This window comes from Myotis yumanensis, unplaced genomic scaffold (assembly GCF_028538775.1).
Source record: "Myotis yumanensis isolate MYYU_CA2020_CCGP unplaced genomic scaffold, mMyoYum1.0.hap1 SCAF_2, whole genome shotgun sequence".
NCBI lineage: Eukaryota > Metazoa > Chordata > Mammalia > Chiroptera > Vespertilionidae > Myotis > Myotis yumanensis.
Genome location: NW_027223753.1, coordinates 178,685,505 through 178,702,573, shown reverse-complemented (window position 1 = coordinate 178,702,573; position 17,069 = coordinate 178,685,505). Strand labels below are relative to the sequence as shown.

Below are 17,069 nucleotides of genomic sequence, written 5' to 3'. Positions count from 1 at the left end.
AAGGTCTTTGGTTGATTACCTCCCCGCCTCCCCTCCCTCCGAGAATCCACATTCTAGAACTGCATTTTTTGATGTGAGACATTCAAGCAGCAGCCTCTTGATATAATCCAGCTTTGGCATCCAAGTTTTATGGGACCTGTTTTAGATGATGAAGTGTTACAGGCGTCAGGCCCATTGGAGGGGCCTCCAGGCTTTGGAGGCAGGAAGAAGGCGGAGATATTGGGGTCTGAGGGGCAAGTTCCTTCAGGCTGTCTAATCTGGTTCTCCCCAAGCAGAATAGACACATGATATTACTTAGAATTAACTTATTAGAAGCAGAAAAAGGCAAAATATGTGCTAGGTTGCCTCTTTTCTATGAATGGGTCATTTCTGTGAAGTCCAACAGCTTCATGCATACTCCTCTTTTTTTTTTGGGCGGGGGATGGTGGTGCTCACTTTATTGTGCTAATTGGAAAGTGATGATTCTGGCGGTTTCAAGGCAAAATGGTTTCCATTTTCTATAAGCTCCTGCAGCTTGTGACCCGTTTTTACAGTTTTATCCTTTATAAGGATAGAAATGAGGGTGAGGGCATACGTTTGTTTCCTTTTTAGAACTAGGCTTCGTTGCTTTCTCTTGCCGACCTCGACCTCGGGGATACTGATTCACATGTTCTGCTCAGTTCTGTGATCCTGTCTGACTCGCTGTTTATAATTTGTGAGTGGTAATTATTTTGTTCAAAAAGGAGACTGATCATTTAGCCTCTGGACATTGAGAACACCAAATGCCAACATCCTAGATATAAGTACATTGTAAACTGATGTTGGACTGGGAGATGAATTTTAAAATCATAGTCAGGCCCGGGTGCAGTGGCTCAGGGGTTGAGCGTCAACCTTTGAACCAGGAGGTTACTGTTTGATTCCCGGTCAGGGCACACGCCCAGGTTGCGGGCTCAATCCCCCATCATGCAGGAGGCAGCCGATCAATGATTCTCTCTCATCATTGATGTTTCTATCTCTCGTTCCCTCTCACTTCCTCTCTGGAAAAAAAATCAGTCAGATGTGTTTAAGAAAATACCTAAGTACATACTAGTATGTATGCCTAAAAATAGAATCAGGAGTAATTTTTTTTTTTTTTAACACAAAAGGAAGTCCCAGAAAGGCCCATTCAAAATCTACATAACATTTTGACTTGCAAGTGTTTTCCAAGAGCTGATCTGCTGACCTTGGGAAGTTCACAGTGTGCTTACTTCTTTTTTCCTTGGTGTTTAACCACTCAGCAGGGATAGTGTAGAAAGGCCTTCTGGATTGGTTACTCTACTGTCTGAGGAGTTGAGTAACCTGACCCGGGAGTTGTCTTGGCAATGTCAATACCACAGGCTGTGTGCTGTGGGTAACTGTGGTCCTTATGGCTCCTTTTGCTCCTTGGCCCACACCCTCTATGACCTCTAATCATTGAGAAGGGCCTGGGAAGAGGTGAGCCCTTGGGTTCTTTTCAGTGTGAAATTCTCTGTGTGAAGACTTTGTGATGGGAGGGTGGCTTTTGGGTAAACCAGCCTTGACCTCTGGACAAATGCCAGACCAGGTTCGAGCATCACTTACATCACACACCTGGTCTAAACCTCTCATCTAGGCCAGAGTTTGCAGTTCCCTCCGTCAGTCACAAAGGGGAACAGGCAAAAAAATATGAATGGCTCGTTGCAGCCTATCAGTGCTACTATAAAAGACACCCCAAGAACAAGCGTTCTGCATGCGTTTCCCATCTGTGAAGGGCAGCAAGTAAGCAACCCTGCCCCAGTCCAGGAGCCTTCAGCAAAGGTTGTCCAAAGGGGGTGTTTTCCATTTTGAGAAGATAAGAGTGATTGCAAAGACCTTAATTTGCTTGCTCTTTTTCTCAGATGAACTGATCGCCTATGAGTTAACGAGAAGGGAAGCAGAAGCAAACAGAAGACCCCTTCCTGAGTTGGTTCGTGCCAAGATACCATTTAGTGCCTGCCTCCAGGCCTTTTCTGAACCAGAAAACGTGGATGATTTCTGGAGCAGTGCCCTACAGGCAAAGTCTGCGGGTGTGAAGTAAGTGTGTCCGTGTGTGTGTACATGTGTGTGCTTATTTGGTGGTGGTGGATAGGGAGGTGGCCTTGAGAGGTGGGAACAGAGGTAAGGGAGAGGCGGTAGGGTATTGTATGAGTCTGCGCATGCTTGCTCCTGTGTGGTGAGATAGGATTATGATTCACACAACCTTGGATGTTATACACCTCACTTGTGTGAGACCCGTGCAATAAAGCAGGCATATACTCTATGTATTATATACTAGGGAGGGGATGCTTTCTTTTTTGAAAAGCAAGGTTGTAGTTTATCCTTTATTAAGAATTTGCTTTTTTTTTTTTTGCCAAGAATGTGTGGCCAAGAACCTTCTCCCCCATGACAAGAGTGATATGAATGAAATTGCAAAAATACGTATGACTGTCTCTAATGTTTAAACTCCACTCTGATAGATTTTAATCCATAATTAAATATTTGGCTTAAACTTGGTTGACTGTCTTCCTACCTGGAGGCCAGGGGTCTCAGGGCCCCTCAAAGTGGCCATCGAGGCTCCTGAGTGTGTTCAGATGAGCTGCTTGGGACTTAGGCGGGAGGTGTTCTAGGTCCACATTGTCAGCCTCGTCAGCTACATAAACTGTTTCTTTCTTCAGTTGACACCTTAGTTAATTTTATACAGTGAAGTCTTTGCTGACACACGTTATATAATTGGAAAAAGAGTACGTATAGAGGCGAAAATGAGAGGAAACCTGAAAGTCTGGCTCTGGAGTTCCTCTACTTTTACATTTTCTTTGGCCATTTTTATTCTAGGCTATGCTTGAGCTCTAGTTGATGGAAAGGGGAGTGGAATGTGGGAGAGCTACTGCTGGCTGTTTTTATCTCAACCTCAAGTAGCAGTCAAACCTAAGTCACTTATTCTCTGTGACAGCCATCTCTCAGGATTCCTGTTTTAGATGATTGACCTCATATATCAAAAATGGGAAAACAAAGAATTTATTTAAAAGCTAAATCAAGCCATATAAAAAAAATTATTTAAAAAAGGGTTCTTCATATCCAAATGAGGATGAATAATAGTTCATTCAGTTTATCAAGTACCCATTGCAGCATAAGTTTTCATCCTAGGATTGCTCAGTTTTGGTGTGTGTGTGTGTGTGTGTGTGTGTGTGTGTGCGCGCGCCTGTCTTGCAGGTAACAATTGGTATGTCAAACATTGGTATTCACTGCATTGCAACTTGGAGACAGCTTTGGGCAGTTAGGTATCTATACATGATAGTAGTGGTAGAAACAATATCTTTAGTTATTTCCCCCCAGCTTTACTGACATATAATTGACATATTATATTGTGTAAGTTTAAGCTGTACAACATGTTGACTTGATTTTTTTTTTTACTTTAAGTATTGACAAAAGGCTGAAGATTCCTCAAATAATTATCCTTTTCTCTTGGCGCTTTAATTCTGACTCTGTGTGGGAGGTGGAAGTGATCCAGGGCCCGGCAGCCTAGGAAGCCCTCTGCTCAGGTGTGAGCTGCAGAGTGTTCTTCAGAAAAGTGGATTCGAGTCTTAGAAGCACAGGGTGTGACGTACTCCCTGGGCCTGCAGGAAGGAGACTCTGAGCACTCGGAAAAGGCCCACCTTTAAAATGGGCGTGGAAGGCATTAGCTTTCCACAGACATGGACCCTCTGCCCTCTGGGCTAGTGGTCACTTCCCAGCTAGTATTCTATTCCAGGGCAAAGTCAGCGCCCAGTGTTCTTCTCCCACCTGCAATGGAGGAACAATGCTTGCAGACCTGATTTTCTCTTCACATGCTACTAAGACTTAGTTGTAGACCAAGCATGTCAAACTCTCGGGCCGCGGGCCGCATGCCTCGTTTATTTGGCCCGTGTTAGCCTTTAAATTTGACATGCTTGTTGTAGGCAGTGCTAACATCACTATCTAGAACCCCTGAGGAGGGTTTCTGCTTGCTCTAGTCCTATCTAATAACAGTAGATATTAAACGTGTTTTTCCTTTTTCTCCATCTCTTACATATACACATGCTCTTATATACATGAAAACAATACTGGATGTATTACAATTGTTAATAATTGAAAACTGGTCTTCGTGGAGAAGGAGAAAACAGTGCTGTAGGGTAATAAAGCAACTATCTTTTTTATTGCACATTAATCATTCCAGGTCATGTGCTACGCTTTTCCCATAAGTTATATATAGTCTTTTTAGTACTATTATGAGGCAGGTACCATTATTCTCATTTTACAGATGAAGAAATAAAAGTAGAAGTAATTGGCCAGTAAGTGGCAGACTGGGGATTCATTTAGGTTGATTGAGTTCAAAGTTTAAACTCCTTATTTTCCCGGTTTTTCCTATATAATAAAAGCCTAATATGCTAAGTGTCTGGTCATTCGGTGACGGTCGACTGTTCAAGCAATCAAAGTGTAATATGCTAATGATATGCTAAGGCCACTCAACCGCTCACTATGACATGCACTGACCACCAGGGGGCAGACGCTCCAACGGGTAAGTTAGCTTGCTGCTGGGGTCCAGCTGATCGGGACTGAGTGAGATGGGCTGGACACGCCCTGGAGCCCTCCTGCAGTCCCTCCCAGCCTGATCATGCACCGGTGGGGTCCCTTGGCCTGACCTGCACCCTCTCGCAATCTGGGACCCCTCAGGGGATGTCGGAGAGCCAGTTTCAGCCTGATCCTGTAGGCCACTCCCCTCAGGAGGGTGTCACACCCAGGGCTCATAGCTGGTGAGCACTGCTGCGGGAGTGCGAGCCTCTCCCAACTGGGACTGATTGGGTGGGAGCCTGCAGCAGGTGCAGTGGGGTTGGGATGAGCGGGAGTGGCAGGTAGGAGCTTCAGGCAGCGTTGGACTGCGGGTTTCAGCTCGATCCCCGCAGGCCACTGAGAGGGGCCCCACCCATGCACGAATTTGTGCACCGGGCCTCTAGTATAATATAGTGCCCCATCTCCCTCATCATGCTTATTTATACATCGAGCCTTATGATCTTTAATTTGCCTCACTTATTCCTTATTATGCCTTATCATGTTTCAAATATTAGTTTTGGGGAAACCAGTTCATTGGGTTCCTAAAAGATCTTTTTATTTTTTTCCAGCAACATAGGCTATAACTCAGACACTATTATTATGTCAATTTGGGGCCTTGAACTTTTCTTGTGTTAGACCCTGGGTCTGAAAGGCCAGGAAGAGGCAAATGACGTCCGAAGGATCTTGGTAGATCGTGGGTCAGTATGGACCAGATATAAACCCTTCCCTTAAATGGTCCTGAACAGACAGTGTTGGGAAGAATATTAGTGTTTGAAATTTCATTCACTCAGCAAATACTGTCACTCACCTAGTGTGTTCTAGGAAATCAGTTGAATAAGACCTAGCCCTCAAGCAGCTCACAGATTAAGGGCCCATAGGGATAGCTTTTGCTTGAACTTTATCATTTATGAAGACACAGGCATGCTGTGGGGCTGCAGGACACAAACTTTAGGTGGACAGGTGGCAGTGAATCCCCAGTGTTTGAACCTACTGGTCTGTGACTTTGGCCAAGTGACCTCACTCACCTCCTTACACCCCTGTTTCCTCATCTGTGAACTGGGGATAATAATAATGCTTTCCTTACAGGGTCAGGGGAGGGTTAAGGTGAGATGAGCCACGTAAAGTGCTTTGCACAGTGCCTGGCCCAGAGTAAATGTGTGCTGTAATCATCGTTAGTTATTTTTATCTTTCCCTTTTATTTTTGCCTTAGATTATACAATTTGAGAGTGGTTGAATAATTTTCATATTTTTACCATATTTAACAGAAAGGTTTGAATTGTTTTTGCTTTTTTTTTTTCAGTTGTCAGGTTTTTAATATAATAGACAATCTTAATTTTGGGGAGAGGGGGCAGCTTTTATTTTCTTAACAAGGTTTACACAATATTTTCGTCTTAATTGTAATTAATGAACAATTGATATATATTTTAATATATTTTTTGTGATTTCAGAGATGAAGGGAGGGAGAGAGAGAGAGAGAGAGAGAGAAACATCAATGATGAGAGAGAATGATTGATCAGCTGCCTTCTGCATGCCCCACACCGGGGATTGAGCCTGCAACCCGGGCATGTGCCCTGACTGGGAATTGAACCATTCATAGATCGATGCTCAACCACTGAGCCATGCCGGCTGTCAATAATTGGTATATGTTAAATAATGATAATAGGTTGTCAATAGACAACACAGTAGCGAGGTCAGACACTGTTCTAAGCATTTTATATGTCTTAGCTCATTTTATTTCCTTATATATATTTAACCATTACTACATGTGTGATTCAACGTGAGACTTGTGGAGCTTACAAAGATGAATAAAAAATATTTACCCAACTGAGCAAATATAATGTGGACATCATCTAACTGCTTTCTGGTACTCTTAGAGGGGTAGTTACTCATAAGAATGTTAAATTATGCTCTGCTCCCCTAACGCTGTCCCCTGTCCATGGTAGTACTTACCAACTGATACTTCACCCAGACATGGACCACAGAGCAACTACAAGAGCCCGGGGCCTCCTCAATCACATTTCGGAAATCGTTGATTTATTGATGACTTTTGCTTGATTTCACTGTTATATACTTTTCAGATTGGAAGCTAATGTGGTAAGAGAAAGAGGCCTGAGAAGTTACATTCTTACATTAGTTGGACATATCAGATGGAGTTTCTTGGTTTTTGGTGCAATCGAGGACTTGGCTATAATTAAGTAAGAATGGTGTTTATTACTGCCTCTCAGCAATAGGAAAACTTAATTAGAGATAATATGTAATTTCTGGAGAGTGAGCCAGAGTCATAATAGATCCATTCCTTAGGATGGTTAAGCTCCAGTGTTTTTGGAAGAGCTTCCTTATGTTATTGCCTGGTCCCCTCTGCCACAACTGTGATGGAGAATTTGAGATGAAGAGCAGTTGCATTCACCTCAGGCAAAATGCAGGTCAGTGACACATTGAGTCATGTCCAAGGCCTCATGCAGTCTAGTTCTTTCATGACAAAATGATCATATTAATTCGTTAGGTATAGATAGTAGTACATTCTAGTGTGTCAAGCGGTTTCACATAATTTTATGAACATTGCACAGTCCTAGCCGGTAGATATTATTAATAAATCCATTTTGTAGATGTGAAAAAATGGAGCCTCAGGGAGGGTGTGTGATTTGCTCCGATTTGGAGTGAATTAAGTAGCACATCCTGGACCCACCACAGTTCAACTCTCTTTGGACAGTGCTGTCTCTGTACTGCGACTTCTCTTCTGCACTAGGGGGCAGCAGTGATTTGCATTTGTTTTCTGAATTCTGGGCGAATACAGTCCAGGTAGAAGGCACTGACTTAGATTTGGAGAGTGGAGTTTCCAGACAGGCTCTTCTAGAATTTTTTTATGTTAGCTATGGTACCTGTCTGCAGCTAATTTTATTTTTTACATATACCTACCACCTTCACATTGACACTGAAATAGAAATGATTGTTATAACTAAGATGATAAATATTGAGAGAATGAGCTGGAGCCAGGGTATGAATTAGGTGAGCACATTGAATAGTCTGTGCATAAAGTTGCCAAACTCAATTACAGGCAATTCAGCCTTTCTTACCCATAATATATATACCTCTAGGATCCGTGTGACCTTGGATTTAGGTGCAGTAGTATGTTAATGAGGCCCTGGCATTTCCACCAGTCAACCTCAACAAAAGCTTCAAAGACCACCCCCCAACCCACACCTCAATGCCAACTTGTGCTGTAAGATAGCGATTCTCGGAGGGAGCAGAGGCGGGAGTGTGTCAGGATTGCTTGGGCAGCTTTACAAACCCCATATACAAACACATAATACAAAAGGTAAAGGAGTTAAAAAGTACAATTTGGTAGTTACAAAATAGTCGTGGGGTTGTAAAATACAGCACAGGGAATATAATCATTAATATTGTAATAACTCTGTATGGTGCCAGGTGGGTGCTTGAAGTATTAGGGGGAACACTTTGTAAAATATATGATTGTCTCACCACTCTGCTGTACACCTGAAACTAATACAAAATAATACTGAGTGTAAACCCCCCCCCCCCTCCCCCCGCCACATAAGGCATTCATGTCCTCACAGACCTACAAATGTATATACTAAGTTTCATCACGGGTTTTAGAGAAAACTGGTTGGAAAGCACTTTTCAGAAATAGGAAATGCCACAGCAAAGTAAAAGTAATAATTCGGCAATGGGTCCAAAGTCATTCTCAAAGGACAGCATACTCCCCCGTTCATAAAAAGGCCAGGATGAATGAGCAGGAGTGGCTGAGTGTGCGCGCTGACGGCTGTCTGCTGTTCCTGCACTTGGGCCAGGCGCGCGGACTGCAGGGGTGCCTCAGACAACGGTGATGCTTCATGAACTGTGCTCACAATTCTGACTGCCTGTTTCACTGATACAATCCCCTTGTGTTTCCCAGAACATCTCGCTTTGCCTCATTCCCTGAATACTTGGTAGTGCAGATAAAGAAGTTCACTTTTGGTCTTGACTGGGTTCCCAAAAAATTCGGTAGGTATCTTGTGCATGCTTCTGCTTACAACATCAAATTGATCATTTAAAAAACATGGCATGTGAAAAAGCCATGAGTGGTTGGCTGCTGGAAAGTTCCATTTCATTATTTTCCCATTATTTTCCCCTTTCTCTTTTGAATCAGAGTATATAATAAGCACCGATGGTAAAATTGGCACCCCTCGAATAATGGTGTCTGGCATGAGTGGACCCTAGGAGTGAAAACAGCACCCCCACATAATCAATAAATAGTGCTTCCCAAAGGTTGTGGTGGATACAGATTACCTGGGGATCTTGGTAAATGCAGATGCTGATTCAGCAGGTCTGGAGTGGGGCTTGGGATTTGTAATTTCTTCTTTTTTAAAATATATATTTTATTGATTTCAGAGAGGAAGGGAGAGGGAGAGAGAGAGAGAGAAACATCAATGATGAGAGAGAATCATTGATCAGCTGCCTCCTGCATACCCCCCACTGGCGACCGAGCCCACAACCTAAGCATGTGCCTTGACCAGAATCAAACCTGCCAGGGAAATTTCTTCTTGTTTAAATCATTAAATACTATGTTTTATTTTTTACTTGTATTTATTTATTATTGTTTTTATTGAAATTATTGGGGTGACATTGGTTAATGAAATTATACAGGTTTCAGGGGTACAATTTTGTAATACATCATCTGTATCATGTATTGTGTGTTCACCACGCCAAGTCAAGCCTCCTTCGTGGCATAGAAGGAGGCCCAGTTTTATCCTCTTTGGTTTTTCAAGCCAGTACCTCAGACTGTTTGCCAGTGTTTTAAACTTTGTATGTTTTTGAGCACTTAAAACAACAACTACTCAGGCTTTACACTGGTTGATTAAGCACTCGTCTGCTCGTCTGAAGGGAAAGGATAAAAAGAATGGAAAATCGCTGGAGTGATTTCCCAGAACCCTCCAGCCCTACCAGCTCACACAGCACCTGTTTGACGTTATGCCGGGCTGTGACTGATTCTCTGGCAGATTTTTGCTCTTCCTGTGGAAGGATTTTGTGGGCAGAGAGGAGGGCAGAGGGCAGGATGCTCATCACTAAGCCTTTCCTCCGTGGATCTGAGAAGTACCTGGGAAAAAACTGACTTCTAAAGGCTTTGAACTGTTTTGGACACAGTGTTCTTATTTTTCTTTGTCCTTGGAATTCCTAGAAAGGAACAAAAATCCAGATAAGATTTCATAGACTTGCTCAATTTAAAGGAGTTCCAAAGCTTTCTTTTAATGAACCTGAATTTTTCTGTTGAGGAACAGTTGTATTGATTTTGTAGGTCAGACATTATGTTTGTTTTGCTGTCCTCTAAGATTAAAAACTTTTTTTAAACGAAGCTTTTTCTTGGGGTGGTTGTTTTAAGTAGTATTGATATACCTGGCATCATAATGGGTTTGGGGGATACTATGTTCAGGTTCTGTTTGCTAGCCCAAGACACACACCCTACACCATTTGAACCCATTTATTATTATATCTGAATATCTGCAATACTAAATCTCAACAGGATATTAGACTGATACATTTTGTATGTTAGTCAACATAAGAACTACTGAACTGTGAAGCTAAAAAATGTACCCAGAATCTGAGATTCAACTAATTTCTTTAAAACTTCATTCTTTATTTATTACTTTAGTTAAATCACATTACTCATCATTATCTGAGAAAAGGCACAAACAAGGGGTTACAAACTCACATGCCTAATGAGGACAGGGTGATAACGTACATTAAAGAAATGGATGGGTGTAAGAGACATGTAGCTAGCTATTTTGGTCTTTCTTCGGTATTCCATTTTGGATAAAGACATGGATTAGAAATACATCTTTCTATTGTAAGAATCAGAATAGCACAAATATGAGGCTCAGGGTTATGGGGGCAACAGGAAGTGGCAAGGTCTGTGACAGGCTGTCACAGAGGGCACCCATATGAGAAGGTGCTATAGTTTTGTTTTCAAAATAAGCTGGAAATCTGGATTTATACATTAAAATCTTGGATTTAAGAGTTGGAATTTTTTTGCTGAAAAAAAAGTTTTAAAACATCACACAGAAAGCTTCTGGGCTACAAATGGTCTATGGGCTGACAGTGTGTGACTCCTGGCTTATTCCATTTGTTCTTGTTCAGTGTGAAATCCGGGCACCCTCTGCACTTTCCACTGGTTCACCACTAAAATCTAATCAGTCTTGATGAGTCTTCTGGCCCAGTGATTGCTCCAGGGAATGGCAGAGCTTCCCTTAGCTCTGCCTAGACACATGCATGTAGAGTCAGCGGTGCTGATTTTAGGAGATGATTGTGAGATTTTGGAGAATCCAGTGTATGTAATCGCTCTCCTTTTGCAGATGTTTCTATTGATATGCCAGACCTACTTGATATCAACCATCTCCGAGCCAGGGGGTTACAGCCAGGAGAGGAGGAACTTCCGGACATCAGCCCCCCCATCGTCATTCCTGATGACTCAAAAGGTATCATTTTCAGGAGGACATTCTCTACCCCTCCCGCTACCCTAGTCTGCTGGAATAGTCACTTTTCTCCCACCACTCTGCTGTCCCTTGGCTGTCTGCCTCTGATGTAACCCACAATAGACAGAAGCGAGGCCTGGATGTAACCGTCAATTTAAAATTGACATGGGAAGAGGCACAGACCCATCACAAGTAGTTGAAAGGAACCTGTGGCAACAGAGGGCAGCCAATCTCCAGAAAATTTTTAGATTATGTTGCTTATGGCTTTGCCTTCTCTCCACTTGCCCAAATGGACATGTAAGGGAGAAAGAGGGGGTTTTCAGTAGGCTCCTAGTCTAGGGGAGCGGTGTCGTTCTCGGAATACCTTTGGACAACCGGAAGGGGAAATTCAACTGTGTGTGTTGGTTTTAAACATTTTGCCCACATCTGACCTTCCCAGCTTCATCACTGCTTCATAGCCAGAGAGTGGTTTGAGTTTCTCTTTTACTCTGTGAATGATAAGTCATTCATTGTTCATAATGCTTCACTTTTGAAGGGAAAAGGACATGCAAAAAATAGTTGCCTCACCTTCGTGGTTCCAAGGACAGTGCTGAAAAATCTTGGTTCCACGACTAGCTCATTTATTCTGATGAAACCAGTTTTTTTCTGGCTTTGTTTGCTCACCTGTTTATTGATCACCTTCTTAAAGAGTTAATTAAGTGGAATAACTCATAGTGATAGAGCACTCTAGGCCGCTCTACCAAAGGCCTTTCATCACATGAGCAGTGAATGTTATTAGTGACCGAATTTGAGTGCACAAGGAGGGTAAGGTGAATCCAAGAGGAGCAAGACAGGATTCCAGATAGGCATCTTGTCCCATAGTTCTCTAATGCGAATCAAATGTGAAAGCACAGAGTGTAGAGAGACCTGTACATGGGACATTCTGGGTTATGGGTACAGGTGGTTCTTGAATTCAAGAAAGAAGAGATCAGTATGAATATCACAGAAGGACAAGATGGCTTATAAGCACGACTCCAGCTTTCTCTGAGGCTCTTAATAGAATCATCGGCTTGTAATTACATAGAGTTTTTAGAAATACAGGGAGAGAACTGATTTAGTTCATTACGATAATAACCAGAGCATCATGTTTTATCTGCTCAAAATGCCTGAAACCTGGTATTTCCCCTCCTTACTGTAATGACTTTATGTTGGTCAGGTGGGGGTGGTCTTTCTCTAAAACACCTTGCCATGGTTTGGTCTCATTTCATTCCCTCTTCCTTAATTTCCAGATCGCCTGATGAACCAACTGATAGACCGTATGTATCTTTTGAAAAATTTCCCAGTGTCCTACAATGATTATTGTCCTGATACATTTATCTGTGGGGGTTGAGTAGAAGGGCATTGTTCTGTACGTGTGTATATGTAGCTTTTCCTCAGTGGAAATGATTCTTTGTCTGCAAGTTGAGGTAGCAAATGTAAACCAGTGACAATGGTGGTTAAGTGTCCCTGTAGCTCACAAGAGTGACGATTAGCATGAGAGCGAACCAGCCCTGGGTTGGAAAGTTGGGCTCTGCCATTCATGACTGTTTGACCTAGAATCATTTACTTAACTTCTCTGAGCCTGTTTCCTCATGAATGAATGGGGGCTAATGATGCCATTTCTTTCTTCTCTGGCCACATGAGGAGGCCTCTTCTTGCAATGATAGCACAGTAGCCAGTCACTTTTTTGCTCCTGATGCTGGACATATAACGACATACGTCTGGCAGGATAGGGTAGTATTAATACTCTCAAGGCTGTTAGTGTCATTGGATTGTGTGTTAATCTTATAGCCTTTTATTTCCTTTAATTGTATGGGAGCTGGTATTCTTGGTTTTCGAAAAAAAAATTAAAAATACACTAATTATACTAAATATTTAGATAATAATTAGGAGAAAGAGGGAGTGTTTAGCACTAAATACACTGAATATTTTTGTCTACAAAGCCTTTCTGGAGACGAACTATTGTTAACATTTGTGCTCTCCATTTCCCAGAGTTGAGTACTTCCTTTGATTGCTGATATACCTAAAGGCCTGCTATAGCCTCTCGTGAGATTTAAGAAACAGCCTTTTTGACCTGTAGATAATGCTTTTCTCTTCCAATTTCAGTCCTAGGAGAGGCTGCTGTAGAGGTCTTGAGCATGATCTGAGGGCTGACATGGTTCTGGGAATACACTAAATCTCCCCATACGAAATTAGAGAGTTGGTTTTCAGTGCTTGGATTGACCAGGTGATTATCATGATTCCTATTGAGGGCAAAGCTTTAGGTCAGCGGTTCTCAACCTGTGGGTCGCGACCCCTTTGGCAGTCGAACGACTCTTTCACAGGGGTCGCCTAAGACCATCCTGCATATCAGATATTTACATGACGATTCATAACAGTAGCAACATGACAGTTATGAAGTAGCAACGAAAATAACTTTATGGTTGGGTCATAACATGAGGAACTGTATTTAAAGGTCAAGAAGGTTGAGAACCACTGCTTTAGGTCAACTCAACTCAAATAGCTTAATATTTGGATGGCTTCAAACGAAACAAACAAACCAGTTAAACCACCATTTGTACACCTAACAAATAGCACTTTCTTTGGATAGCAGGTGGATAAAGGGGTGAAGAGACGCTAAGACAGGAAGGTAGTTTACCTTTTTACACCAGAATGTCCTGCTGTGCTCTGTAGCCTCAGACATCGATGAGTCATCGGTGATGCAGCTGGCCGAGATGGGCTTCCCTCTAGAAGCGTGTCGGAAGGCTGTGTACTTTACTGGAAATATGGGAGCTGAGGTGGCCTTCAACTGGATCATTGTCCACATGGAGGAGCCAGGTAGGTGGTCGGAAATGGAATGGCTTTCGAGTCTGACGCAGAACTCAGTGATGCTAACTAAGGCTTGGTCCTTCCAAACCCTCCAGATCTGTCCCCCAAATGACTTTTTAGCTCACAGTCTGCTGTAGTGTGTGTGTGTGTGTGTGTGTGTGTGTGTGCTTCCTTTGCCTGTGGAGTAAAGTCACAGTGTTTGTCTTTCCTCTTATTTTTAAGTAATAGCTTGGTTGAGATATAATTCAGACCTCTGGAAAGATATGGGATATACTTCTACCAAGGAGAGGATGAAGACTTGAACTAGACAAATGTGCATGAAGACATGGAGCCTGTTTAGCTTTTACTTTTATCTATTTTATTAAGATAATTCACTCATTTAAAGTGTACATTTCAGTGGTTTTTAATAAACTTACAGAGTTGTACAGCTATCACCACTACCTAACTTTAGAATATTTTTGTCCCCTGGAAAGAAATCCTGTACACTTTAGCAGTCACTTTCTATTCCCCTGCTCTTCCTAGCCCTTGGCAACCACTAGTCAATTTTCTGGATTTGTCTACTTTGGACATTTCATACAAATGGAAGCATACAATATGAGGTTTTTTGTGTATAGTTTCCCTCACTTAGCATAATGCTTTTAAGGTTCATTTATGTTGTAACATATATCAATATTTCATTTTTTCTTATGATTGAATAATATTTTACTGTATGGACACACTGCATTTTATTTATCCTTTTACTAGCAGCCCAATGCACAGAATTCATGCAAGAGTAGGCCTTCCTTCACCCCTCTGCCGGCACTGGCTTCCCTCTGGCACCCGGGACCCAGGCTTTCCTTGCAGCCTTGCCTTCATCTGGAAGGACGTCCAGGCTAATTAGCATATTATGCTTTTTTTTTTTTTTTTTTTTTTTTTTTTTTGGCAGTTTTTTTTTTTTTTTTTTTTTTTTAAATTAAATCTTTATTGTTCAGATTATTACATTTGTTCCTCTTTTTTCCCCCCATAACTCCCCTCCTTCCAGCTCCCACCCCACCCTCCACCCTCACTCCCCACCCACTGTGTTCATCCATAGGTGCATGATTTTTGTCCAGTCACTTCCCGCATCTCCCACACCCCTTTTCCCCCCAAGAATAGTCAGTCCATTCCCTTTCTATGTCCCTGATTCTATTATAATCACCAGTTCATTCTGTACATCAGGTTATTTATTCACTTGATTCTTAGATTCATTTGTTGATAGATGCATGTTTGTTGTTCATAATTTGTATCTTTACCTTTTTCTTCTTCTTCCTCTTCTTAAAGGATACCTTTCAGCATTTCATATAATACTGGTTTGGCGGTGATGAACTCCTTTAGCTTTTCCTTATCTGTGAAGCTCTTTATCTGACCTTCAATTCTGAATGATAGCTTTGCTGGATAAAGTAATCTTGGTTGTAGGTTCTTGGTATTCAGCACTTTGAATATTTCTTGCCATTCCCTTCTGGCCTGCAAAGTTTCTGTTGAGAAATCAGCTGACAGTCGTATGGGTATTCCCTTGTAGGTAATTGAGCCTCTTTCTCTTGCTGCTTTTAAGATTTTCTCTTTGTCTTTTGCTCTTGGCATTTTAATGATGATGTGTCTTGGTGTGGTCCTCTTTGGATTCCTTTTGTTTGGGGTTCTCTGCGCTTCTTGGACCTGTAAGTCCATTTCTTTCACCAGGTGGGGGAAGTTTTCTGCCATTATTTCTTGAAATAGGTTTTCAATATCTTGCTGTCTCTCATCTTCTGGGACTCCAATGACTCTGATATTAGACCGCTTAAAGCTGTCCCAGAGGCTCCTTACACTATCTTCACACTTTCGGATTCTTTTTTCATTTTGCTTTTCCAATTGGGTGTTTTTTGTCGAATCTTTGGTTTGATTATTGTACTCCTCTGGTCTGCTATTGGGTATAATATTCTTTATTTCAGTCCGTGTATGCTTACTTTCTAATTTCTTTATCGTAGCATCGAGGGTCTCATTAGTTTTCGTGAGGCTCTGCACAAATTTATGGCAAGCCCTCAAAATTGCGATTCTTAGCTCCATATCCTCCATTTCTGTCATGTTTTTTTGTCTCCGCATCTTTTATGCTTTCTTGGTGCACCCCCTTGTGGTCTCTGTGCGCAGTCTTGTTCTAGCCAAGCCTTAATTGTTGTAGTTAACACTAGAGGGGTTTGACCACCAGGCCGGCTGGCTGTGGAAATCAGCTGTGTGGAAAACGTCTGCCTTCTGGGGAGGCGCTAATCCAGCCTTTGCCTGAGGCAATCGGCAAATGGCTGTGCGCAGGTTTTGGGCGGGGCGGGATCAACAGGGCGGGCGGAGGGAGCAGCTATGGCCGCGCTCAGTCCCGTTCCCAGAGGCTCTGCTTCTCAGAACCCCGGCAGCCGCTGCAAACCTCGGAGAGAAAGCTGCCCTCAGGTCCCAACTGATGCCGGATAATCCCGCTTCTCCCGTTTGAGTCTGGGTCCCTAGAGACTCGCCCGGATCTGGAGCCCAGAGTCTGAGACTCACTCCCGACAGAAAACGACAACCGCGCCCTCAGCCACCAGCCCGCTTTGCGCGCGCACCTCGGTACCTTTGTATTTTCCACACTGCGCCGCCTCTGAGCCTCGATTTGCTGTTCTCTTTCCTTCTAGTTGTAGAGTCTCTCTTCAGCCAGCCTTCCTGTGGTTCTGGGTGATGTCCGTTCAGTCTTTTAGTTGTATTTTTGAAATGGTTGTTTGCGGCAGCGGTCTCCGGTGTTTACCTACGCCGCCATCTTGGTCTCCTCCTTTGGCAGTTTTATCAGCATATTATGCTTTTATTATTATAGATCAGTCGATGGCCGCTTGGGTTGTTTCCACTTTTTGGCTACTGTGAATAATGTGGCTATAACTATTTTTGTGTACAAATTTTTTGTGTGGATGTTTTCATTTCTCTTGAGTAGAGCTGCTGTGTCATATAGTGACTCTATGTTTAACTTTTTGAGGAACTGCAAAATTGTTTTCAACAGTGGCTGCACCATTTTATATCCCACCAGCAATGTATGAAGGTTTCAATTTCTCCATATCCTCACCAACCTTGTTATTACTGTTTTTATTGTAGCCATTCCAGTGGATGTGAAGTGGTGTCTCATTAGTTTTGATTTGCATTTTCCTAACGACTAATGATGTAGAGCATCTTTTCATATTATTGGTCATTTATATACCTTTGGAGAAATGTCTA

At 42.4% G+C, this 17,069-nt stretch overlaps 1 protein-coding gene across 1 annotated transcript in view; it reads left to right on the top strand.

Moving 5' to 3' along the window:
* Positions 1–17,069, top strand: part of USP13 (ubiquitin specific peptidase 13) — a 116,698-nt gene that overhangs the window by 73,367 nt on the left and 26,262 nt on the right. The window contains exons 13-17 of the mRNA XM_070406758.1: positions 1,875–2,049; positions 8,474–8,562; positions 10,908–11,030; positions 12,296–12,322; positions 13,719–13,862. Coding sequence (XP_070262859.1) covers positions 1,875–2,049; positions 8,474–8,562; positions 10,908–11,030; positions 12,296–12,322; positions 13,719–13,862 — 558 coding nt within the window. The remainder of the gene's footprint in view (positions 1–1,874; positions 2,050–8,473; positions 8,563–10,907; positions 11,031–12,295; positions 12,323–13,718; positions 13,863–17,069) is intronic.